The sequence below is a fragment of the Drosophila arizonae genome, chromosome X (genome assembly GCF_054131065.1).
Source record: "Drosophila arizonae isolate 15081-1271.41 chromosome X, UAZ_ARI_1.0, whole genome shotgun sequence".
NCBI classification, from domain to species: Eukaryota; Metazoa; Arthropoda; class Insecta; order Diptera; family Drosophilidae; genus Drosophila; species Drosophila arizonae.
The window spans coordinates 16,464,169-16,491,111 of NC_142927.1; the positions used below are offsets into that span (position 1 = coordinate 16,464,169).

The 26,943-nt window shown below is 36.5% G+C and overlaps 2 protein-coding genes across 11 annotated transcripts; both read left to right on the plus strand.

The window, feature by feature from the left end:
* The first annotated feature begins 2,052 nt into the window (after positions 1 to 2,052).
* SdhBL (Succinate dehydrogenase, subunit B (iron-sulfur)-like) lies at positions 2,053 to 3,401 on the plus strand. Its single transcript, XM_018016000.2, has one exon. The coding sequence runs from the start codon at positions 2,208 to 2,210 to the stop codon at positions 3,291 to 3,293; it is 1,086 nt and encodes a 361-aa protein (XP_017871489.1). The 5' UTR covers positions 2,053 to 2,207; the 3' UTR covers positions 3,294 to 3,401.
* Positions 3,402 to 4,594: 1,193 nt separating this feature from the next.
* On the plus strand, positions 4,595 to 18,615 carry LOC108620101 (dual specificity protein phosphatase 3). 10 transcript variants are annotated; one of them, XM_089473181.1, is made up of 8 exons: positions 4,595 to 4,808; positions 4,936 to 4,961; positions 5,047 to 5,362; positions 14,064 to 14,123; positions 15,863 to 16,032; positions 16,110 to 16,238; positions 16,537 to 16,661; positions 16,756 to 18,615. In XM_089473181.1, the coding sequence occupies exons 3-8, from the start codon at positions 5,345 to 5,347 to the stop codon at positions 16,959 to 16,961; spliced, it is 708 nt and encodes a 235-aa protein (XP_089329307.1). In that variant the 5' UTR covers positions 4,595 to 4,808; positions 4,936 to 4,961; positions 5,047 to 5,344; the 3' UTR covers positions 16,962 to 18,615. The 10 variants fall into 10 exon arrangements, with proteins under 10 accessions (XP_089329307.1, XP_089329306.1, XP_089329305.1 ...); XM_089473180.1 differs by having other exon boundaries at positions 5,140 to 5,362; XM_089473184.1 differs by having other exon boundaries at positions 4,607 to 4,724; positions 5,140 to 5,362.
* The last annotated feature ends 8,328 nt before the right edge of the window (positions 18,616 to 26,943 follow it).

Below are 26,943 nucleotides of genomic sequence, written 5' to 3' on the forward strand. Positions count from 1 at the left end.
CTTTCTCGTGCTCTCTCACTCTCACTTGTGTTTAGTATTTACCATTTTATTTTACTTGCTTGCTCTCCGAGTATTTTCCTGACTCTCTTGCTTTCGCTCTACATTAATAAATAATTCTCATTTTTGTCGAGTGTCTTTTATTCTCTCTTAGCATCTCTGACTTAAGCTATTTCCTTCATAATCCCTTTCTCTCACTTCTCTTTGTATATTTCAGTCTAACTCTTTCGCTCTCTCACACCTCACTCATTTCCTTTCTGACTCACTTCTCACTTCTGTTTAACTTCTTCTCTCTCTTCTCTCTCTCTCTCTTTCTCTTCGTCGTCCTCTAATTTCTACCCCTTTTCTCGCTTTCCTCACTCTTACTATGCGATTCTCATAGATTTCTCTTTTAAATTCTTGCCTTTCACATTGTCTCCAGCATAATTTCATTTGTACCTCGTCCAATAGATCTGTCGCATGTTGGACAGTGTTGTGAACAAACGTTGACAATGTTGCCGGTGATGTGCAGACGGCAGGTGCAAACAGGCGCATTGCTGGAATTGCCTTTTAATTGTCTTTGGCTGCTTTGATGTTTGCTGCCGAGTGGAGTCCGTGGCATAAAAAGTTGATGCAGTTAATCTGGGCAGGCTTAGCGGGCGCTTTTCTACCGACTGTCATCGATTGCATCTCCTCGATGCAGGCACGCTCCACGACACTTCACGAGTGCTTCCAAAAACGAAGAGGAAAAAAAAAATAAGAAAAATAAATAAAACTCGAGGAGGAAGAGGAAGCAGAAGTAGAAGTAGTGCATGCTATGCTAAGAGTGGGGCAATCGTGTGGGTTGGGGGGAGCTCCTATGCGTGTTGGTTCGAGCAAGTGAAAATATTTTGTTTTTCGCGCGTAGATCCCGATCCCAAAGACGACGATGACGGCGACGTCGACGGCTGTTGCTGCTGCTGCTTCTTCTCCTGCTTCTCCTGCTGACATGTTGTTGAGTTTTATTTTTAAGGGACGGGCCCACCATTCCACAACAATTGCGACGCATTCGCCGTTGTTGTTGTTGTTGTTGCTGTTGCTCTGTATTTATAGACCTGGCCCTGAGGCCGTTTTCACAGTTGGCTTCATTCAATGGGCCTGCGGCTCACGTCCAGCGGCAGCGACTCCCTGATCTTTTGCATGTGTCGACGCCCCTTCGTTTGTTCCATTTAATGTGCCCGCTGTTAGTCGGAATAGTTGCCTCTACTTGTACAACATATTTTACTTTAATTGCGTTTAATTTGAAAATCACAAACACTTGGTGCTCACTCACTCTCTCTGTCTCTGTCTCTCTCTCTCTCTCTCTCTCTCTCTCTCTCTAGCACTTCGTCTGCGCATATTGATGTCTTGCTGATTTGTAAAGTTCAGCGGTTCAAGCGAAAACATTTTAGAATGCCGACCACGGCTGTGTCAATCGTAAATAGCATTCGAGATTACAAACCTCAGACATAAATCAGGCTGGCTGCAAATGTAGTGCCAAGAAGCAAACCTGATATATGTACATATATTAAGTCAACGGAATTAGCTTTCATTTTTTTTTTTAAATTTAATTTTATAATAATGCCTTCATGACTTCTATTCATTTTTTTCTATGACTCGAATCAAGACGGCGAATTTGTTGTTTGAATGCAACTTTGTTTTTCTGTACAAAAAAATATGTTTTTTTTTTTTTTTTTTTAATAATTTAATATTTGAATTAAATAAATAGAGCTAAAATAAAATACAGTTGATTTATTTGATTTTTTGTATATTGCAAATTTTATATTAATTAATTAGTTATTTATTTTTTAAAATAATATTTATTAATGCAAATTTATTATTTATTATTTATTATTTATTATTTATTATTTATTATTTATTATTTATTATTTTTTATTTTTTATATATAATTTATTTATATATGTATTAGTATATATATTATATTGAATGTAGATTCGGGTATCTCTAGGTTAGAGGTTAGGTTCATATTTCTCAAATTTGCATTTTATTTTCCATCTAGTTTGCCTGGACCTTATTTTAAAATTGACTTAAGGCCCGCTTGTATTTTCTCTAGTCATTCGTTAATACACAGTCTTACGTTAAACAGCTTCAGTACACAAATACACAAAAAACAAGTTGAGTCAAAATTTCCAATAAATATTGAAACATTTTTGTTGTGAACGCGCAGAAGATTAACTGAGCCGTGTCTTATAATGATGCTTCGGCTTAAGCGACGATTGCGCTTCTTGGAGGCGTCCGTGCTGAACAAGCAGCTGATCATGAAATATGTGATTCCGACCGTGTTGCCCATCTCTGTGGTCTACAGCAAAGATACGTGCGACAAGAAGAACGAGCCGGGCAAGCCCGCTGAGCCAGGTAAGCCCGCTGAGCCGGCCAAGGCGAGCGAGCCGAGCAAGCCCAGCGAGCCGAAGAAGGCCACCGAGATGAAAAAGGAAGGAGGTGATAAGCCACCAGGCAAAGCTGACCCACCGAAGGCCGGCGCTCCGCCACCACCGCCGCCGCCGCCGCCCAAGGAGGCGAAGCCACAGGGGCCGCGCATCAAGACCTTTGAAATATATCGCTGGCATCCCGGCGGCAAGCCCAAGACGCAAAAATACCAGATCGACTTGAACAAGTGCGGCACCATGGTACTGGATGCCCTAATTAAGGTGAAAAATGAAATGGACGGAACGCTCACGTTTCGCCGTTCGTGCCGGGAGGGCATCTGCGGCTCCTGTGCCATGAACATCGACGGCATCAATACGCTGGCCTGCATCCAGCCGATCGACAAGAACTTGGGCAAGCCGTGCAAGATCTATCCGCTGCCGCATCTGTATGTGGTGCGGGATCTGGTGCCGGATCTGTCACGCTTCTACGAGCAGTATCGCTCCATTGAGCCCTGGCTGCAGCGCAAGAATACGAACAGGGAGGTCGGTAAGGTGCAGTATTTGCAAGCGGTCGAGGATCGCTTGCTATTGGATGGGCTCTACGAGTGCATATTGTGCGCCTGCTGCCAGACCTCCTGTCCGTCCTACTGGTGGAACAGCGATAAGTACTTGGGCCCTGCCATCTTGATGCAGGCCTTTCGCTGGGTCATCGATTCGCGGGACGAGGTGACCGAAAAGCGCTTGAACATGCTCACAGATCCTTATAAACTGTACCGATGCCACACCATACTCAACTGCACAAACACGTGCCCTAAGAACCTGAATCCAGCCAAGGCGATCGTCCAATTGAAGCAGATGCTCGTTGGCATGAAGAAGAAAGAAAAACCAAAAATGGAGGCCGAGTCGGGATAAAAAGGAAGAGATATCAAAATTTTGCATTTTAATTATATATCTTCTAGAACAATTATGTTTTCCATATACACTTAAATAATAATCAAATATAAGATATGGAATATTAAATATTAGATCTATACATAGATATAAGAATAATATAAGATATAAGATATAAGATATAAGATATAAGATATAGATATAAGATATAAGATATAGATATAAGCTATAAGATATAAGATCAGATCTAAGCTCTCCGATCTAAGATCTACGATATAAGCTATACTCCGATCTCCGATATAAGCTATCCGATCTAAGATATAAGATATCCGAGCTAGCTCTCCGCCTCCGCTCTCCGCTCTCCGCTCTCCGCTCTCCGCTTCCGCTCTCCGCTCTCCCCTCCGCTCTCCGCTCCGTCTCCGCTCTCGCTCCGCTCTCCGCTCTCCGCTCTCCCTCTCGCTCTCCCGCCTCTCCCGCTCTCCGCTCTCCGCTCTCCGCTCTCCGCTCTCCGCTCTCCCTCTCCGCCATTTCCTCTCCGCTCATTGCATAGATATCCGATAAAACAACTATACGTGCCCCGCTCTCTATCGGCTCCTTTTCATTCTAACGACTCATTCGCTAATGCGGCTTGAGTTATTCTCTCCCTCTGCGAAATCTATTTCGCAGCAGTTAATCGCGACGCAGATCTAGAGAATATTTTATAAATGAAATTTCCATAAGTGCTTTCAGTGCCATGCATTCATTCACATTCACAGCAAAGCTCTGCCCTGCGATTTTCTATGCCGTGAATCATGTCTGTGGGTTGATCTTGAATTGCGTTGCGGAACTTTGACACAAACAAGCAAATGTCTATATATATATATGTATGTATATATATATAGGTATGCATATATCTAAACGTTACGGTTGACCAAGTTTGTTACTGCTGCTTGCTAAAAGCTTTTCCATTCCCTCTTCCCACCTCTCGCCCTCTGCCAGGCCTCCTCTCTCTCTCTCTCTCTCTCTCTCTGCCATTCACTCAGAGGCATTTGCTCTCTCATTAGCGAGCAAAACAAATACATTACTAGAATACTCGCTTCAAAATATTTACATATGCGTAAGTGGGCGGCTCTCTTCAGCATGTGGGTGTGCCTGCCTCCCTCTCACTATATCAGTGTTCCTCTCTTTCTCTGTGTGTGTGTGTGTGTGTAGGGTCCGTCCGCGTCACCACGTGCAGTCAGCAAAGCCAAATCGCGTCGGCAAAAAGCTCATCGTCTACGTCACCGACGCTCGGGCCAGAGGTGGCCCGAATGGAGCTTTTGGACGCCTACAAAAACCAACCCCAAAGCGAAAGCCGCTTTGCAAATCAGTCGCAAAAAGTCCGTCGCCAGAACGCAAAAAATAAATAAAACCGAGAACTGAACGCTGCTAGAAGACTTCGAGAGAAATACAGACCGCTATATATATATATGTGTATATATGTATATATATAATATATACATATACATATATACATATATATATATATATAAATAAGAAATTAAATTGAAATTAAAAGTATAATATATTTACTATTTAATTGAGTTGTTCATTTCGAATTTGGCAAACACACGCAAACATATATACATATATAACACACATATATATATATATATATATTTATTTTCATATATATATCTATAAGAGTCCGAGACGTGTGTTTTCGTTAAGGTGCGTTTTGGTCCATTTCAATAGTTTTATTAATTTTTTTCGAGTGTGTGCATCGAATAGTACATTGATTTGTTGTCATTCGAAGCGAGTGCTGACTGTTGCTGTTGCTGTTGCTGTTGCTGTTAACGATAATCATCTATTATTTATATTTACTCAACACCTGAACACAAACAAACAGCGGAAGGTAGCCACAGCAACGCGCAGCGGGAGCAACGAACGACGCGCCGACCAGGAAACAGGACCAACAGCAGGAGCAGCAGGAGCCGCAGGAGCAGCAGGAATAGGCAACGAGGCAGCTAACAAGGAGGCCAACGCACATCCGCACATCCACACACCCCCAAACACACACACACACACACACAAACACAGAGCAATTTACTAAGATGTCATGGAGATATGCGGTAAGTAAATTTCAATGCAAAACATTTAGAAATTCAAGTGCAGCCTGTTCTCCCGAAAAATGCCAGACAATAGTGCACAACTCTGGCCATGATTAGGAGTCTGCTGCAGCGTCAATTTGAGTGCTCAGCCTCAGCTGCAGGATGACCTTGAGCGCACACACATTCATTGTGGCTGACCCAATTTGGAGGCTGTGTTGGTTGTTGCAAAGGCAAAGGCCATTTCCACATAACCGTTGCCCACTTCACCTGTATATAAACTGCATAAATATATACATAAATGTGTGTGTGTTTGTTTGTTTGTTTGTGTGTACCATTTTCCAGCTGGCAGCAGCCACTACCTTCTATGCAGAGCCTTGGCACACACCCAGGCCATCAAACGTGTGCTGCACAACCCTTTCGCCCTCTCAGTCAGGCAAGGCCTCTCAAATGCAAATGCAAAGTTCAAGTGCCTTTACCACAATGCTTGACACACACACACACACACACAGACGCACGCACACACATGCATAGATTATGCATATATATACATATATATATATATTTTTTATATATATGTACGTCGTTAGCATTTGCAGCTAATACTAACATTTCCATTGCATTTGAAACTTGCCAAAAGTTTGAAATTTCATTTTCATTTTAATTTCCATTTCCATTTTATTTTTCTCAATTTATTGTTCTAGCGTTTTGTTTACAGTATTTTTTCAGTTACCTGCCTAGCTCTCATAACAATAAATATGAATTCGACTGAATCTGTTTCAGTAGTAAATTAATATTTATTTACTTTGAAATTAGCTCAAACTTTAATCAGAAATCAAGCTGAGAGCTCAACCTAAGAATCGATTTATATCTAATATATTTAGAATTTATTTAGTATTTGAAATGAAGTTTTTCGGTGATAGACTTGTATGTGTGTATATGTGTATGTGTGTGGGTTGCTCTCAGAAAGTGTTTTGAACTTCGTTTAGAGCCTTGAAGACCCTATCAATCTCATAAAGAATATTTTATTAGATATATATGTATATGATATATATGTGTATATGTAAATATCTGAGAATTTTAAGTTATAAATTGATGAAGTTTAATATATTTATATTGTTTTATTTAAGATTAAAAATTCCGAAAATTAATTAAGATCAAATTTGCTTAAACAAATTTTTTTAAACAATAAGAAGTTAAACTACATTATTCTTAATAACATATGTATATACTAGATAAATGATATATGTACATATATTTTTAATCATGGTTTAAACTTGAGGCATTTAAGATCTCTCCTCTTATTCGTTCGCTGTTCTGTCTGACCTGAGTTTCGTTTCCCTTTAAACAATATAAATATAGTGAGCTCAAAGTCTATAAGAAATGGAAAATTTTATATGCAGAGCTCGCCGGATGCTGTACATATATATAGCTCGATTTCATTTCGAATCATCGATTGTTTTTTCCCATTTTATCGTAAACAAATCAAAATCGATATGCAGCTTCAGCTCTTTTGGCATATCCAAGAGCAATAGCTAATGCCAATTCTAATTGAATACCTCGAAAGTGAAATATAGCTCAGAAATATTCCATCTTTGGCGACGAGGATTGCCCTAGTCTAGCATAGTTATAGCATCACTTGGACTTCTAGTCTTTCGGTTTTAATATACTCATAAAGAGCTTAACTGCATATAGTATAAATTTTGTATATCTATGTTTATCAATTTGTATATCTTTATACACATGTGCATAGAAACTGTTCAAAATGTTGTGTCGTGGCAAAAATGCTTACCTGAAAGCAATCTCAGCTACTCCATGTGGCTGGATGTGGGGCAATGTGTTATTCAATTACTCTGCCAATTTTGACAGCTCACTTGGCACGGCCGGCCTGGGTCTTGGCTGCATTATAGCCACTGCAGCTATTGTGAGCTGACCCAAAAACAAAAAAAAAAAAACCAAAAAAATAAAAGGAGGAGAAACGGATATATGTAATAGGCTTTTGGGGCTAAGCCTAAGCAGATTACTCATACGTCGCGTGGGCCAATTAACTTAATTACAAACGAAAATTGCTGTAAAAAAGCAGAAAATTTCTATTACCAGAGAGCGAAGGAGAAGGCAGAAGGCAGCCGAATAAGGCTAATCCAACACACACACACATACTCTCTCTCTCTCTCTCTCTCTCTCTCTCTCTCTCTCTTACGCACTGACACAGCGTGAATCAAACATTTTGGCGTCGACTTGGAGTCGCAGCTATTGAACTTGAAAATAAAAGAGGCAGCCGAATGCAAAATTAATTAAATTGAGCGCGGGAGCAGACGAAATCAGAATTTGCGTTTCGTTGGCCAGCGAAGCGAATGAAGATTTCTGCCAGGCCGGAGGGGCCGCGGTGCCCCACCTTTTACAGGGGCGTGCACTTAATTGGGCAGCCGCTGGCTGCTTCCGTGTAATGTGCATTAAAAAGGCATCCAAAACACATAGAAAAAATGTGGAAGAAAAAACCCATTATATATACATATAAATATACACACAGATATATGTACATATGTATATGTATGTGTAAAGCCCAATCGCTTTGGCTGAAATGTCAATGTCAGTGCTGCTTGTCAATGTTGTTATTGTTGTTGTTGTTGTTGTTGTTATTCTTGTTGTTGTTGTTGTTGGCATTGTTGTTGGACTGGCTTGGTTCAGTGTCAGGCGCTGAGCGCGCTAATTGAACGATCGATAGAGCCGTTGTACATCTCCGGACTGGCAGTATGTTCTATATATACATACATAAACATCTATCTATCTATATACGTACATATATAGCATTGTATATCTGCCTATATATGGCCTATATGCCTATAACAATCATGTGGGCGCTCAATGTGGGCGTGTAGCATCGCCAACGGTCGTCGATTGGCAGCTGTTGCGCCTCATTGAGCAAAAGCGAAAGGCAAACTGTCGAGCGGGCACTTAAAAGCGAATTGTTGTCGCTATTGTTATTGCCTAAGCTATTGTCTAATTGAAATAGTAATAATAATAATAATACAAATAAAAATAACAAGAAAAGACCAACAATTATCACCAAAAATGTAATCAGTTAGTTAGACACACACACATACAGAGTCAGCCATCGATAGCTCTATAAAGGTAATTCGTATTCATTCAAGGTTCTACAAGTAATTTCCCAAGCCACAGCTACTCATTGTATTCAAAATACTCGAAGCATTCAAATGCTCACAAAGATGTCAAAGGCATCTATCATGTCTATCAGATATTCACATTGTGTATTCTATAAAGTATTTCGGGTACTTGAAGCACTCAAATGCTCAAGATAGAGTTGCCTATTACAGTGTCTTGGCATTCAAAATGTATTCAGAGTGTTTCGAGTACGCTAATTATCGAAATACTTAAGATTTCTTATGTCTATGGCATTCACATCGATTTGAGCTCAGCATTTTTGAAAACGAATAAAATTAGTGTGAAATCTAGTTTTATATTTTTTTAAAAGCTATTATTCATAAATCTGATGAAACCATGAATTCTATAAAATTTAAGAATTTCAGAAATTTATATTTAATAATTAAAAGCATTTCTCTTAGAAAAATTGTACAAGCAACTGATCAATTAATGTAAATCAATTAAAAAAAATAAAAATTATGAATGGTTTTCAATTATTAAAGGAAAAATAGTTTATATTATACAATTAATAAATTTGTGTCGTAAAAAAAACATAATAAAATAATGTATATATTGATTTAAATAAATTAGACAAAAACTAATATTTATACAAAAATGTAATTAAAAAAAATTAAAAAATGAATATATGCTATTAAATATTAATATATACATTTAAAAATAAATATGCTATATTAGTACAATTTTTTGTATCCAAAAAAAATAAATAAATAAATAAAAAAATCTAAAAATGATTTTCAAGCCACTAAAAAATATATGTACATAAAAAGTTTACCAAATTTGAGTTGAAATGAAATTTATATTTGTCAGCAAATTTTCAAACTGCTCTCGATGTAAATGCTTTATTAGCATACAATATCCATCAATCAGAGAGAACAATCCCTGATTGTATATTGGTATTTGTATTACCTGTCAATAGCTCAGCTGTCTTGTATAATTCATTGGCTAAATTCACTCACGTGTCACGTGCTCATCTCTAGCTGCAGCCATTCAATCATTTCAACGTCACATTTCGAGCGCTCCCCATTTGGGGCGCCCTATTGGCCTTGATCAATGCATTTTATGCACAGATTGTTTAACAATGGCAACTACAACAACAACAACAACAACGACGACAAATAACTTGCTTAACAACAAATAGTAGATAATTTGATGAGCTGTTCCCTCTGTGCCCCCACTGTAGCCCCTCTCTCCTCTGCCTGAGCCGCGTGCACACCTTAAATGGCAAATTAAAAAAAAAAAAAAAAATTAAATACTGCTGCGCATTAAATTTGCACAATTTTCATCAAGTTTTTCACATTTTTTTCGTGTCGCTGACTCATTGAGCAAATGAGCGACACAAATTTTTATAGCTGCCAACTTTTGGCGGCTGATTCCCTGCCCGCAGCACGTGATGTCGCTTGACGCGGCGCATTAACAAATCTGGGCAAATTTTTAATAATTTCCATTGCCTTTGTGTTTGTTTATATATTTAATATTTATTGCCTTTGGCTCGTCTTCGGACGGCCTGTTTAATCAATAAATTTGTCTGCAAGCTTGCATGTCAATGCATTTTCGAATGTCCTTTTCTTGTTGCTTTCAGCTATGACGCTGCACTGTGGGCTAAAAACTGTTAAAGTTTGCCAAAAATTAATTTATATCTACATTAAAATATGTAAAACACTTTGCCTGAATCGCAGTTTGAGTCAGGAAAATATTTTATGGCAATGCGACTTTTAGCAATAAAATAGATAATTAGCCCACTGTAGCGCACTAGATTGCAGTTAGTTTAATGTACGTAATATAATTCGTTATTTATTTTCTCTCTCTCTTTTTCTCTCTCTGTTCTTCTCACTGAGCAATTCTAGCCCACTTTTCGAATTATTAGGCTAATGCCATTCGTCCATAGCTAGATGTTTCAATATAGTATGCGCCTGGCTTTTCAGCATGCCGAGCGAATTTTCACACTTATTTAAGAATTTTGAAAAATCTTTTTTGAGAATTTCCCATTCTATGTGAAATAAGGCCAACAGTAAATGAAATGAGCCAATTATAGTCACGTATATACGAATGCTACAAATATATATATATTTATATATACATATAAATTTAATACTTGTACATATATATTCACATATGTATAAGATTCATTCAAATTGTTTTGAAAAGTGGAACAGCTATCTGGTTGATGATTATATGGTAAATTAGCTCGCTTGTATATGTCAAGTGCGAGCTAATTTATAGTTCAATTTAAAAAGCTTTTAAAATATAAATGCGGAATATAGTTGGAGTATTGTAAGAAATCATAAATGAATAAATTTGTATATAATTTGTAGATATATACGAGAATTTTATGTATAAGCTTTATATACATATATACATATATTGTATATAAATATATATGTATCAAGCAATAGCTTGTTAATTGTAGATCCATTGGGTGCTGATTCGTATTCGACTCGAAATACCAGATGTTTCCTCAAACTCAAAACTGAGCTGATATCTCCTTCTCTCTTTCATTCTCACTTTCTTTCCCTCTATCTCTCTCTCACTCGTACTTCCTTTCTCTTCCGATTTTCATTATAAACTGCCTCTACTCTAATATGAATGCTCTATCTAGCAGCACTACCCAGCACTACGAGTGTTATAGGCCACTCAAGGGAATGTCAGGAAATTACTTTCTAGTTTTAGAGTCGCTTAGTAGCCGCGACCATAAAAATGCTCAGTCCAGGCTCCAATGCTCAGGATAGTCCAAAGGACCTGTTCGTTAGCTTTGCAGTGCAATCTCAGTGATGTTGGCACGGGGTTGGCCCTACCATAAAACTCGTTTGGATTGATGGGGCCGGGCTAGGCCAGGCCAGGCCAGGTGCCTGGTGTCTAGTGTTGGCCTCCCCAGAGCGTTGCAACAGTTTGCAGTTGCAGCAGTTGAGCAAGTGGTCAACGCTTGACCCGACCTGACACACTTTCTGGCTGGTGTGCAGGATGTGCACGGTGTCGGAATGATGTCAGACTTGGGTTAAATGCTAACCCACATCGATATGGCGGCACGGCGACCCACTGACTAATAGATGCAACAATGTGGCCATGCACGTGTCGCCTTGTTGTTGTAAGTATCTCAATTTGCGACAGCAATCAACTATGCCACACACACACACACGCACACAGGTGTGTCTATTAAAAGCGACACCTTGCATAGACACTGGGCTCGCGGCGCTGTGCCAATAAAATTGTACAGAAAATACGAAAACGAAATTCTAAATATACGTGATTCGATTGAGTGAGAAGACACAATGTTGATTGGGTTTCCATTTGTCTCTTAAGCACTGACTAAATCCAGCTAATTGCCTTGGCAAGCAAACGACCTCAGTCCCAGCAGCCGCCCCCACCCCCCAGCCTCAATGACTCATGTTGTGGCAGAACAAAGAAATCAAATCATTGAATGAATAGCACAATTTTTCGACTTTTGATAATTTTTCCAAGCACTCGAAAGAATGTGTCGAAAATGTTCAGTGCTGTGCGATTTGCGTGTATTTTTAGACATTATATATATGTAGGTGTATATGTGTATGTATATATCATGTTGTTTGTGTTTACCGTAACAAGGTCAAGGCGTCGGCGTTGGCCAAAAAGCAAAGCCAACGGCAACGCCAACGCCAACGCGTTGCACACCTCTCTCTCAGCACACCTGAAGGCAAGGAATGCCTTTGGTCTTCTCTCATCTTCCTGGCAACAGCAGCCACAGCCAACTCTTTCGCTCAACCACCTGCAAATTGGCCACAGCGAAACATTTTCTATCTATATTATATATATATGATCTATACGAAATTGACTTAAATTTAGCTATTACTAGACTACTCTGTGGGTGGGCGTTACGTACTTGGATATTCATCACATTTAATATGCGCGAAGAATACTTCAGAAATATCTGTTTATTTTTGCGGCTTTCGTGTTATTTTGCCTCTAATTATAGCTATAAATTATAGAATTTGCGCTGTATTCGTAATGCTCATTGATCAAGATTAATGTATTTCTGTGCTAAATTTAGCTGCGCTTGTCACTCTTCAGTTTTCTTTTAACTCTATAGCTGAATCAAATTTGAAATCCGTTTATAATTTTTTTTTTGATTTACAAACTGTGTTTGAAGTGAGCTTACCTAACTACTTATGTGAGCTAATCGGAGAAATAAATTATTATTTTATTCACTATATTCAAAAGTCTTAAAAATATTATATTTATTGCTTTTAAATTGCTATAAAATAAAATTATTTTTTATTTGTATAATTATAATATTATTTATAAAAAAAGAAAAATTATATATTTATTTTATTTTATAATTAAATGTAAAATAAAAATAAAATATGTATATGCAATTATGGGTATTACAAATTAAAAGGTCCTATAATATTATAATTTATTGTTTTCAAATTATAAAAATATATTTTCTTTTATTTGATAATTTAATAAAATGTACGAAAATGATAAAAATTAATAAATTTAATTTGCCATAATTTATAATATTATAAATTAAAAAAATCCTTTAATATTATAATTTATTGTTTTCAAACTATAAAAATATATAATTTCTTTTATTTGAAAATTTAATAAAATGTAAGAAAATTAAAAATAATAATTAAATTTCATTTACGATAATTTATAATATTATAAATACAAAAATTCTATATTATAATTTATTTTATTTTATTTTTATTTTTTTTTTGTAGTTATAAAATTAAATAATTTCTTTTATTTGAAAATTTAGTGAAATGTAAGAATATTAGAAATGATAAATGAATTTAATTTACCATTTATATTAAAAGTAAAACATTTTGCAAGAGTCCGAACTTTTTCTAATCTTATTAAGTATTCCTCCAACTATCTCACGTTTTAAATGCTTTTATAAGTGTTTATCCAATTTGTGTTTGCTCTATATCAGACAAACAAAAAGTAAATACAAAATATATACATTTTAGGGTATATATAAAAAATGTTAATATATTAAATAATATGAGTAATAGGATGTAAAAACATTCTCTTATCGTGTTACTCCCCAACCACTATGCCTTTTCGATATTATTATTTGAATATTTAAAATATTTATATTTAAAATTCATTCAGAAAAATCATTAAGCAAAAAAAAAAAAAAAAAAAAAAAAAAAAAGATCATATAGAAAGAAATTTATATTTTAGCTACAATATACTCAAATCCATTTAAAAAGCTATCAGTACTGCTACTTAAACGTTTTGTAGCTATCCAAATTTATTTTCATATAATTCAATTCATATTCATATTACTATATAAGGACAAAGATCTATAAATATTTATCTTTTAGGATCTCCCATATACTATATCTTAACTTTTATGCGCTTATCAACACTATCTTATTTTTTGTAATTCATCATGGATATATATTTTCTCCATTATACTATTTAAGATATACAAATATTTTTCTTTTGTAAGCCCTATCCCATTTATATAAACGTTACCCTGACTATTATTAATTTTTTAGACTATTTTGATTGGTTTTGATTTGTGTTTTACTCTTGATCTTCATCGATTGTTTTGCAGCTACTCACCGACAGATACAGCAGCAGCATTGGCGATAGATATAGTCCGCACTATTATCAGGTTTGTTTTTGCCTGCGATCCATAGCGCAAAGCATGCTGTCCAGTGTTGTGAAATGTCGTTCGTTATGTGCATACATGTGCGTGTGTGTGTGTGTGTGTTTGTGTGTTTGTGTGTGCAACACACTTGCTTTAGCCAACTAAACAAATTCCCATTAAGATGCTTGCAACTACATTTTGCCAACAACAAAAAAGCTATACACATCAATATGTGTATACATTTAAGTATATACATACATACATATTTTTAGAGAGAGAGAGAGGCCTTGGCCACATCTAACTGAAGATAAATATTCCATAGACTCATAGCTATTGCTATTGCTTGGCCATAAATCTTCTAGCTGAACATATAAAATGTTCAAATGTTGTGTATAAATAAGCGTCTAACATATGCAAATTTATCTATTAGAGAATATATATATCATATGTATATGTATATATATATATATATTGTGTTGTCGTGCCGTGTATATGTGTATGCCAAAGATCAGTCACAATAGATCAAAATCAAACAGAAAAGTGAAAGAACTTTTGCTCTGATGATTTTCGCTTTTGCTTTTGGCTTCTGTCTGTCTTCTGCTCAGGGTCGAATGCCACGACAAAAAGTAAAAGTTTTCATACGAAACGTGGACCAGCCCCAATCGCACTCCTCCACACTCTTCTCCCTCTCTCTCTCTCTCTCTCTCTCTTGCTTCTTTAACTGTCACTAACAGTTCCTGGCCCGCCTGCTGCACCGCCCCGCCTGCTGCTTGTGGGCGCCTGGCTGTCGCTGATTTTATTTGAATATGTTATGACAAAGCAGACAACCGATAAGCAAAGCTAAACTAAAAAAAAAAATAATAATAAAACAGAATGGGAAAAATATAATATATATCTATATAAATATGCATATACATATATATGGGGAAAGAGAAAAGAAGGAAAAAACTTTCACATTCACTTTTCCCATTGACTTTGGCGACTGTCCCTGAAATTGACAAACGAGCTCAACGCGCCAAGGACGAGGGCGGCTCGAAGCAGGCGCGACCTTCGCCTCTGCCATCAATTTGCTTGGCCAAGCTTTTGCTCTGGCACACAAAGGGACCCAAAGGCCCAAGCTGAACTTGATGCCCATAAATAATCTGCTCGCTGCCAAAGCACACACAAATTTACATATCTAAATAAATAAACTACAGACTCCAGATGAGCACAAATTATGCCTATCATACTTCATCATACTTGAGATCTGCTGAACAAATGTGCATGACATGCATGCTGAGATAACTGTACTACGAGCTCCTACTAGAGATGAGAACGTCTAGCTAGTGTCCAGTTGGAATGTATTTGGCCTATATAGTTTAGCTATAGACAGTTTTTCTGATTAAAAAACAAAAATATATATAAATATCTAGTTGAATTGATTTTAATTTCTCAATATATTTCAAATCTGTTTTGGCTACAGTACATTTTTGTTTTTGTTTTTAACTATTAGACATATATTTAAAATTATAAAATAATTGTATAATCTTGTTCAATTGCTATCTGCGTAAGCTTTCAACACAAATTCTTTGAATGAAAGGCGAATTCTCTTAAAGTTTCAGATTTAGATTTATATAAAACTCATGCGAAATCGGGAACTGCGCTTTATCCTTAACACAGTCTAACAATTGAGACTAATCTCTGCTTAGTCTCATTCAACTTCGCATGATAACTAACGCAAGCTAAACTGATTTTGAGTGTAATCCCCACATGTTTGCTTACAGTCGCCCAGCCGCCTGGAAACCTCGGAACAGACAACGGGACGGCAGCTGCAGCGCGTCCTGCACTACTCGATGGCACCCTGCCGGACACTACCGGGCCTGAGGCGTGCCGAGTGCGCCATACACGATGTTGACTGTGATGAAGTCTATCCGGGCATTTACATAGGCGATGCGTAAGTCTCTCTCCCTCTTCCCCTCTCTCTCTCTCTCTCTGTGAGCTCTCTTAATACTCTTTTTTTCTCCTCCTTAGCGCGGCGGCCAAGAACAAAACCTATTTGCGCTTGGCGGGCATCACACACGTGCTGAATGCCGCGGAGGGCTGTCGCTATGGCCAGGTGGACACTGGACACAGTTACTATCGGGATATGCCCAGCGTCAGGTGAGATCATGATCAGAATGTAGAGTAGACTCGCATAACATGCCATGCTATGCCATAGTAGCTTATCGATTTCTTTTTGCTAACTATCGACTTTGGCACTTTGGTTTATCATTTTAAAATCCATTTTAAAAAAAAAATCAAAATTTTCTTTTTCTCTTTTTATTTATTCCACTGCACACTTTCTCTGTATATATGTATGCATCACTGTTCATACATGCACGCACGCACATGCACGCATCTCTCATCCTTCACTCTGTGTGCTCCATTGTCGTTGTCGTTGTTGTTGTTGTGTGTCCAGACGTCAACATAAGGATTGCTTTTTTAGATATATGGGCTTCCCGATGATCGATGCGCCAACGACAGATATATCCCGTTACTTCTATGTGGCAGCCAAATTCATAGATAGCGCCATCAGCAGCGGCGGTGAGTAGCGGAACTAAGCGCAAGAAATCAATGCAAATTAACTAAGACTCTCCTCTCTCTCTCTCTCTCGCTGTCTCGTTCTCTCTCTTTTTAGGCAAAATCCTGGTGCACTGCCTGGTGGGCATGTCACGTTCGGCCACCTGTGTCCTGGCTTATCTGATGATCTGCCGCAAAATGTCCGCCGTAGACGCGATACGTACGGTGCGCATGCGCCGTGAAATACGACCAAATGATGGCTTTCTGCAGCAGCTGGCCGATCTCGATATGGAGCTGAAACGCAAAAATCTTTACCCCTACTAAAACTATAACAAACATTAAAATTTTATAAAAGAAAGCCCAACACAACCAAAGATATATATATATATATGTATATGTATATATATATATATATACACACACACATAGTATATCTGTGCATATGCTATGCCTAGGCTAAGACAAACCGAATGCTGATAATTGGCTGAAACTAATAAATTGTTGTATTACTAAGAGTTATAAAAACAAAATTACAAACACACACACACACACACTAATACGATGTAAGCAAATCTACGATTGAGGTATATATATTTAGTTATATATATATTAAATCTGTGGATATGGCCCAAACGTAAAACAGTTCTATACTCACACACACACACGCACACACTAGTGCTACGTTGAGCCCAAATCATGATATGAATTGTGATTATATACATATATATATATCATATATATAAAACAAATCTGAATAAAAGTTGTTTTTGCCTTTGGCAATTTGAAGATATATGTGCTATATGCGTAAGGGTGCAAAAACAGACACACATACACACGCATACACACCTACAACTACACACACACACAAGCGTTGTTCTAATATACATATTTATAAAGATTAAACAGAAAACTGACGACTTAATGGTAACTTGGTCTTCTGATATATGAAAAGCCGTTGAAAACAAATTGTATAATCGTGAAATTGAAATTATATGTATATATATATATATATACGATACGATCGTACTTACATTTAGTGAGTATCAAGTTACTTAACAATACATACAAACACACACACACACACACACATGTATACCCCTTCCCTTTGCTGCCTCCCTACCCATAGCTCATAGCTGCGTAGGCATAGATCATGGATCTACAAATATGACGTAACAATAATTTCAAGGCTCGAGCTGTCATCTGAATACCAGGCAATATATAGAGGAGAATCAAATAAGGAAATTTAAAAAAAAAATGAAAACTATGAACAAAAAGATATATATATATAGAACTTACCTAGAAACATATATACACATATATTGATATACATGTATTCCTATGATATTTTTTGTATGCAACTCTTTGTTATTTTACGGTTCATGTCCTACCTGCATATATAGCCCACATACAAGCATATATAACTTAAGCGTATATGCACTTTGGCATATAAGAAGAGCTGAAAAAAGAATTAAAAAAAAATCAAAAACAAAAACAACACAATGAAACAATGTATAGAACACAAGAGACAACTGATATGGAAATCTGTATAATGTATAATTAGTATATACAATATGCGTTGTATACACACCCTATATTACACTGATATATACAAGCGGGCATATTGGTTTGTGCATGTTTGCCCGCAAATATATTCAACTATTGTACAATGAAATAGCAAAGCTAACGAACAAACAACAACAGCAACAACTATAACAACTACAACAACAACAGCAACAAAATACCAGCAAACATCCAAAAGTGTATAAAAACAATGAGAGAAAAAAAAAAAAACAAAATAAGAAAAGCAAAAAATGCAAGAAAAAATAAATAAAATAAAAAAAAAATCATATTTTCTAGAACATATATGAGAAAAAAAGAAAAAGAATAATGAAAACTGATATGAAAAAAAAGAAAAAAAAAGCTAAACTAGACCTAAGAAGTGATTAATAAAAAGAAAAACCAATAACAAACTATAAAAGATTTTACACGATTTTTTTTAGTAACTGTAATTATAGCAACAAACGACATCTTGATTAAAGTGGATTATATTAATCGATATATATGGGTATAGTACGTAAGCTCTGAATTTAGGTATGGTTCGGGTACTCCCTAGTCGAGCACTCTCGATTGAACCATTTGATAGTCTCTATTCTCTAAAGAAACATTTTGAGTTCTGTGAAACTACATTGAACTAGTTACATGAACGATATTATATTTTTTAAATCTGTGACTGCATCTATCGAGTCCTACAATATCTTGTTTTAATGTAAGCATTATTACTAGAAGTCGAGTACGACTCAACGCGGAAGTTTCCGAGTCGCAGATACTTTGTAATTCATGCTGTGATAAGGGTTCGCTGATGGGATTTAAAATGTGGAAATTTAGTGGTTTCTGCTCTGCAAATGTGTTCAACATAGTTGACATTATATAACGAAGCTTACGATCGATTTTGATTGATTTCTTTGAATCGATAAGATATGCATAGAATATACGTATAGAGATATATGTACATATGTATGGAATATGAAAAAACTCCTGTAGGATAATCTATTTATTAAATAACCTAATTCTAGCTGTGAAAACTTGCCCTATGCACTCAGTTTACTAAAGCTTTATAACAATTTTTATGGAAATGGTAAAAATAATTTTTAGTTTAATACGATTTCAGTAACTTAAAAGCATATCTAAGGCTTCAAGTCGGTTACTGCTGTATGTTTCGAGATCGACGCTTTCATACAGCTAGACTAGAGACAGAGGGACACAGAGAGAGCGGCAGTGTTGGATCAACTCGCTGGTGCCACCTGATTGAGAATATATGTACATATGAGGCTTATGGTGCTGGCGCCGTCTTCTGTTGCTTGTCACAGACATTTTTTATTACCAAATATGATGTAAGATATGTATACGTAGAGCTTGCTGCGGCTTAGGGCTTGTTCACCTGATGGACACTTTGTTTTATTTCATAATCTATTAAAGTAGCAAGATACATGTCTCGCTCGCTCTCTCTGTCTCTCTCCCTCTCACACTCTCTCTGGATAAGTGTATTTTCGTAGCTTCCGCCACCAACTGAGAAAACGCTTAAAATTTAATTTTGTGGCTCATACTTACAAATTGCCACCGTATACCCAATTGCTTCTGGATGAGGTTTTCTGTGGGACTTGGTCGTGTGTCAGGCCGGTCTGCTGGGGGGGTCGCTGGTCGCTGGAGTCGCCGGTGTCGGCGGGGTCGGCGGGGTCATTCGAAGCCATTATCTAGACATTAGTTGCGCCTGCTAACTGCCTGGCAACACCTGCAGCGGCGACGACTGCTTAAAGCCGAGCTTGTAATTAAAAGAAATTGCTACCTGGAGCATGCCAAGAGCTCGGCAACCTGTGCAACTGGGCAACCTGGGCAACTGGGCAACTGTTGAACCTGGCTGCTCCAGCGCATTGTTGACCCTAATTTAAAACTATCAATAACCGCGCGCCACACAGAACACACTCAAGACCCGGGACTCGAGACCCGAGACTCGAGATTTCGATCTCGCGCGCGCAGTCTAAACAATAAAATTAATGTCTCCGGCGGCTCTGGTCAACCAGCAGGCCACTTAGGCGACCCGCACACCATCATTCCAATGCCATTCCATTCCATTCTATTCCATTCCAATTGCCGAACAGGTAGCAGTCGTAGAGAGTCGTTTAACAACAACACTAACAGAAGGACGGACGGACGGACGAATGGATAGACAGACGGGCAGGCGGACGGCCAGTCGACCAGTTTAGCAGACAAATTTTGTGCATGCATTGGAAATACTCTTTCATTATATGTAATACATATTTATATGTGTGATTCATAGTTTAATTTCTATATATTTTTACTAGATTAGGTTTCATAAGCAATTATCTAGATACTTGTCTTTTACTTAACCCTTAAAATACTTTTTTTTTTTCTTTTTATACATATATACTATTTCTGTTTATAGGTTTAATAAATTTATAGATTTTGGTGTAAGTTTATTATAATAAAATGAATATAATGTTAGAGTTAGGAATATTATTTCATGAATATGTTGATTTATATATGCTTCTTATTTTAATTGATCTTTGTGATTACTAGATTAGACATTTTACTATACAGTTAACATATTTTAAGATTGTTTTTTGTATTCAAGAATTTTGCTATTAAACTAAAGAGTTAAAATTTTCCCATATTAAACGTGTAGAAAAATCCCCAATCGGAATTCCCAATCGAACACCCAATTGGAATGCCTTTATATTGAGCTTTAGTATAAGAGAGATTGAATTTCCCTACTCAACTATAAAACACATTTGACTCACTGATCTCGCATAAAACACTCTATAATTCCGTATTACAAACATATATTTCCCCATAGTTAGTCCATCAACTTTATTGCCTATAGAGCATATGCACTGTTACACTATTTTAGCCTGGTCAAATGGCAAGGGCCTCCAGCGGCGTTAACTAGTTTGGGTTTCTCTTCTGTCGAGTTTTTTTTTTTTTTTTGGGGGGGTTGGCGTTTTGAAGTCGGGTTTTCCCAGCCATATGGATTGCAGTGCAGTTCTCTGGGCTAAGCTGCTAAAAATCATTTTTCAAATACACACATTTAAGCCCCGCTGCGTGGAGTGTATGTGGATGTGGAAGGGGCAGGGGCAGGGGCAAGGGGAAGGGGAAGAGGCGAGCGATCCGGCAACTGTGACACATGTTCCGGGCCAGCAAATAGACGAGCAGTTGTTGGCCAAGCCAAACGCACATGAAACAATTATTATTATTAATAAGTTAGTTTTGCCCCACGTGCGTTGCGAGTCGACAAACGGGACTGAGCAGGGGGTTGGGGTGCCTGTGTCGTGCCTGGGGTTGGGGTTGGAGTTGTTGCGTTGATGAGCGCCAAGATTAAGCATGAAAAATGTTACGAATTTCCCTATAATTAATCTTCATCTGAGCTAAATGGAAGGAGGCAGACACGGACCAGCACCCAGTGCCAAGCTGGGGCTCATGCAAAAGAGTTAAAATAATAAAAGTACACACACACACACACACACACACGCAGAATGGCACAACTACCCTTGGCAGCTGGTTGTTGTTGGCATCCGAATTCGAATTGTCCTTAAGCTCAACAAATAGTTAAAGGCAACAGCTGCATACGGTGCCATCTCTCTCTCTCTCTCTCTCTGGATAGGTTAATGGCAATGCAAATATACACGCATATATGTACACTATATACACATGTGTGTGTGTGTGTGTGTTTGAATGTAGCTAGCATAGCGTTAGCAAACAGTTTTCGTTTTCCATTCCCATTGTATGCTCGAGCCAAGCGCCGTACGGCAATTGACTAAATTTAAGAACAACAAAGGCAATGTGGAAGGCATCAATTGGAATGTATATATAGAGTATATATATAGTATAATATACATATGTATGTATGTAGTACAGCGAGTTGAGTATTATAAGCCGTTCAACTATTTACGACCTTTTAGTTTGGCCGGGTTAAATGATTGAGGCCCACCTCATTCACGTCTCTTTACTTGCAATGTTGGGTAATTTATGATCAACCTTAATATACAAAACCATTAAGTATGCATATATCAGTTGAGAAACCTGAAGAAGAGAATAAACCAAGACATAACAATTTGGGTATACGAAGATTTAAGGTTGTATGTATGCTATAAATATATACAGTAGAATCTCGATAATTCGAAATGGCTAGGGGATCAGTTTTTTTCGATTTACCCAGAAATTCCAATAATCGAGAATTATTGAGAACGAATTTCTTTCAAGGAGATCGAATTTTGTTAGATCTATCCCGATTTTCTATTCAGCAGGGTACGAATTATCGAGACTCGACTGTATATATAGATGGGAATAAGCCAAATGTATTCCTGCATGCTTAGTCTAAATTTTCGATATTATATAGATCTATAAAGTCGAGTATAAATTGAGATTCTGATCCTATCACTTAAAGCAGCACAATCAAAGCTCTAACAGAGAGCCTAAAAACGAGCCAGTTATCACATAAAGATAAATTGAAGCAGAAGAGCAAAGATATATATATTGGAAGAGGGCAGCTAAAGAAACTTTGATATAAATTATTTATAATAAAAATATATGAATGAATTATGCTCATCTAAACGCTATTGTCAAAACGTTTACGAATGTCGAACAAAAGGGAATCGAACAACAACTAATCAAAGGAATCATAAACTGAATAATAGGAGAAACCCTTGCCAAAGTCTAACTTCGAATATCTAACTCAACTGGATAAATCAATCATTTGAATTTGAGGCTAGGATAAAATACTATCTATATTAAGTTTCATTAAGTTGATTTTCATATAAAAATGTGCATATGTACATATAAATATGCATACATGCCATGGGAAGCTCTTCGAACTGTGTGCAAATGCTGAGTCAGTCGCTTGATGAAATACAGTGCCAGAGACATAAATCCAAGTAGATATGAGTGCATAAATTATCGTTTCATTGGCTACTGAAGCTACTACTTCGTAAGAGTCGAGCCAATAAACAAATTAATATGACAATTTGCGACAATTTATGGCAGTTATAAAGCGTTTATTTATATAGTATGTGGGATAAATACGATTTTTTGTTGCTTTTGTTTCTGTTGATTTTTATTTTTTTTTTGGTTTTGTTTGTTTGTATAAATAAGCACAATACTGAGAAGCGATGGATACCCTGCACTTGAAGCAGTTGTGGGAATAATAAGTTTGCTTGAAATAGCTGAAAGTGGAGCTGGATAATTAAGATAAGTTATCGATATGTATTAATTTTGAACTTTTTTTTTTAAGTTTGTACATTTTATTAACAATGATAAAAATTAATAGCTAAACGCTATTGTCAAATCTAAGATGATCTATACTTAGATTACATATATATATAATAATTTTTTTTTTTAGATACATAATATGCTATCGATAGTCCAATATATACTGGGCATCAACGCAGCCTTCGTCTTCTCTTTTAATGTTGAATCATGTGAGCATGCGTTCTATAACTCTATAAGCACAAATCCAAAAGCTCAATATATGTAAGAATATATATACCTTATATTTCAAATATAACAATTCCTAGCCTGTGAGAAGCGAAGAGAACGGCTGCTTTAAGCGTATAACAATTTGAGCGCATCACGAAGGAAAGAATATGGAAATGGAGAAGTTTTAAGCATCTGAAGTCAGATTTTTACTTTCGCTCTCGTGAATGAGTATAAAGGTGAAAAAAAAGATTAAACCAGTATATAGCTAATTACAGGGTATGCAGTGCCCATATAACATTTCATTCACAAACTCTTGTTTACACTTCATGTTAGACATTTTCAAGTATAACAAAATATTTGCAAGCTCTCTGGCTGGGTGTTCTTATATCGCATAAATAAAAGGTGTTTATCCAAAGTGTACTACAATGTTTGTATTAACAGCTAGCCGGCAACTAGAGGTAGCCTGCACCCCTCTACGCCTCTGCCCACCCCCCTCCCAGCCCCCTTGGCAAACTTGTTTGCTGCAATATAAATTATGAGCTTGTAATTTGACCAAGATTTTGAAGGCTTACACACAGAGCTCGGCTCGTCGTCACACACAGCAAATATCAAATGTAATTTTTGAAGTGCAGCAAATTTCAGCACTGCACGCAGTGCTCTGATAAGTAAGGGCAGCGGAGGGGCGTGGCTGCTGGTGGGTGCCGGTGGGTGTCGGTTGGTTGGTTAAGGTTGTCGACTGTGGCACGGTTTGAAAATGTGGGTCTGTGGTCGCCTCTGGCAGTTCGGTGAAGTGAAAAACAATAAATAATGCAGCCAATTAAAACTTTGGCTGTTTGCTTGCCACGCACAGCAACAAGCGGCAGCAACAGCAGCAGCAACAACAACAGCAACAGCAGCCGCCCACACATAGGAACACCAAGAGGCAGCAACTAATTGACAAACAACAGCAAATTGAATGCAATAAAGCACTCACACACACATGCACACACGCACACACATACACTGTTACAGATACAGAAAGTTGTAGTATTCTGGGCATGTGCATTAACAATGTGATTGACTGACAACAATCAATTAAAACGCAAAAATCAATGCAGTTTGCTGCAGTTGCTGCTGCTGTTGCAGTTGTCCATTTCGAATGCGCCGAAGCAACAGCAAACTGAACAGCCAAACAAACTTGTGCTGCCTTGCCCCACTCTGCCCTGGCGCTGGCAGCGCTCCTCCTTCTCTCGCCTGCTGCCCTGCTCTGGCTGGCTTGACTGTTCAAATTATTATAAACTTCTTCACTTTAATGGAATTGTTATCAAAACACATTATAAAAAGCAACGAGCGCCAATAAATGCACTTTGTCAATGCCAATTCACACAATAAATCTACAGGCAGATAGCAACAGCAACAGCAACAGCAACGGCTCGACTCGGCCCGTAGAGAGAGAGACAGCGAGTGTGTGCGTGTGTGTGAGAGGGAGAGAGAGAGAGAGAGAGAGATAGCTCATGCCAACGCAGATCCAGGAAGCCAGTCAGACGGTCTCGGCGAGTCTGACAGCCCAACAACTGCAACGGACTGGTTAAGCAAATAACAAAGGTAACGAATTGTGAATACTCTATATGTTAGAAAGATATCATACATATTGAATGGTAGTCTTTGGGTAAACAAATTTTTACCTTTTCCTTATGCTAAAAATGATTTTTAAAGGTCTTTATTTACAAGAATTAGAAACAATTTATTGTATTATAATATAATGCAATTTTAAATATTTTCAATTGCTAAGCAAAATTATATTTAATTATACATATATCTAGATTACTACCAAATCATACTTAAAGCCGGGCTTTCTGTGCTGTGATCCAAAATGACTCTTAAAATGTGCAGGAGTGAATCTAAAATATATATTTGGTATATAAAAACGTAAAAATATGGAAAAAAAATCTGAGACAATAAATATTGTACATGAAATTTGGTATTCTATATATATATATTTTTTTTGTATAATATATTTTTTGTACTTTGAATATTTCATATATTATTAATGAACTGCTAAAATTAAAATTTAGCTTTTTTAAGTATATTTAAACAGTGCAATCAAATATTTTAAATATATATGAATATACTCCAATTAAATTGATATATTTTTAATGTACTGCTAAAATTGAAATTTTGCTTTTTTAAATATATTTAAACACTGCAAAATAATATTAAAAAATATATTAAAATACTCCAATTAAATATGTTAAAAATATATATCAGTTCATTATTGCAATTATAATTAAAAACATATTTAATATTATATAATACAGTATAATGTAATAGTTAATAAATATTTATTTATTTTAAAAGTATCAACAATCAAATTACTGCAATTAAAATTAATAAATATATTTATCTCAGTATTTAAATATTTTATTTATTTAAAAGAATTACGTATTATATTACTGCAATTAAATTTGAAAAAAAAAAAAAATAAAATAATTGTCAGTAATTGAATATTTTATTTATTTAAATAATTGAAAAATACTGATTTTTATTATATTCAGTATATATGTACTTCAATATTAAGCTTGTAAATATTTGTTTGTATTCTGACTCGTTCTGGTCACGTTACCAAACGCTCAACGTAGCTAACGCAATCGGCTCAGTTGGCCAGGCCAACGGAACAAAATGCTGATATGAAGCAGACTTCGAGTTTCCAGCAACAAAAATGCGCAACGAGTTTTGGGTTTCGTTTTCGAAGTTCCAATGTTGTCTGCAATGTTGAATGTTGAATGCTGCGTGTTGCTGTAGCTATTGTTGTTGTTGTTGTTGTAGTTGCACTCATTGTTGTTGCTGTGCGCTGCGGCTGCGGCTGGCTTTGGTAAGCTTCGATTTCCGGCGCACAGTTCACGCACAGAGCATCTTTAAGATACATTTGTATCTTCGGCGTGCGATCGAGGCACACAAAATGCTGGCCAGATACTTGTATGTATACAGATGCATATATACATATATACATATATTGTAGATATATATGGATGCATATAGAATGTATCTGCTTACATAAATCAAGCCTTTGGCTTACTTAATGTACTTTCCAAATTTCTTACATACATATATTTTTAAAACGTTTTTAATTGATTTACTTTAAGGAGAATTTCAACTGAAATATGTATATATATATGTTTAAATTAGCTTTAATATATTTATATATATACATATATATTTTTTTTATATATGGCAACAATATATTTTTAGAAATATTTTCAAATATTTATAAACATTAATTATATCTTTGTAAAACTGCATATACATATTTAAATATTTACATAAATTTCTCTTTAAATTC

Bases quoted from the DNA above. Each gene is read 5' to 3' on its own strand.
- SdhBL (XM_018016000.2), top strand. From the start codon at position 2,208: ATGATGCTTCGGCTTAAGCGACGATTGCGCTTCTTGGAGGCGTCCGTG.
- LOC108620101 (XM_089473179.1), top strand. The intron at 16,033-16,109 runs GTAAGTCTCTCT...TCTCCTCCTTAG, and splicing joins GGCATTTACATAGGCGATGC to CGCGGCGGCCAAGAACAAAA. The intron at 16,662-16,755 runs GTGAGTAGCGGA...CTCTCTTTTTAG, and splicing joins TAGCGCCATCAGCAGCGGCG to GCAAAATCCTGGTGCACTGC.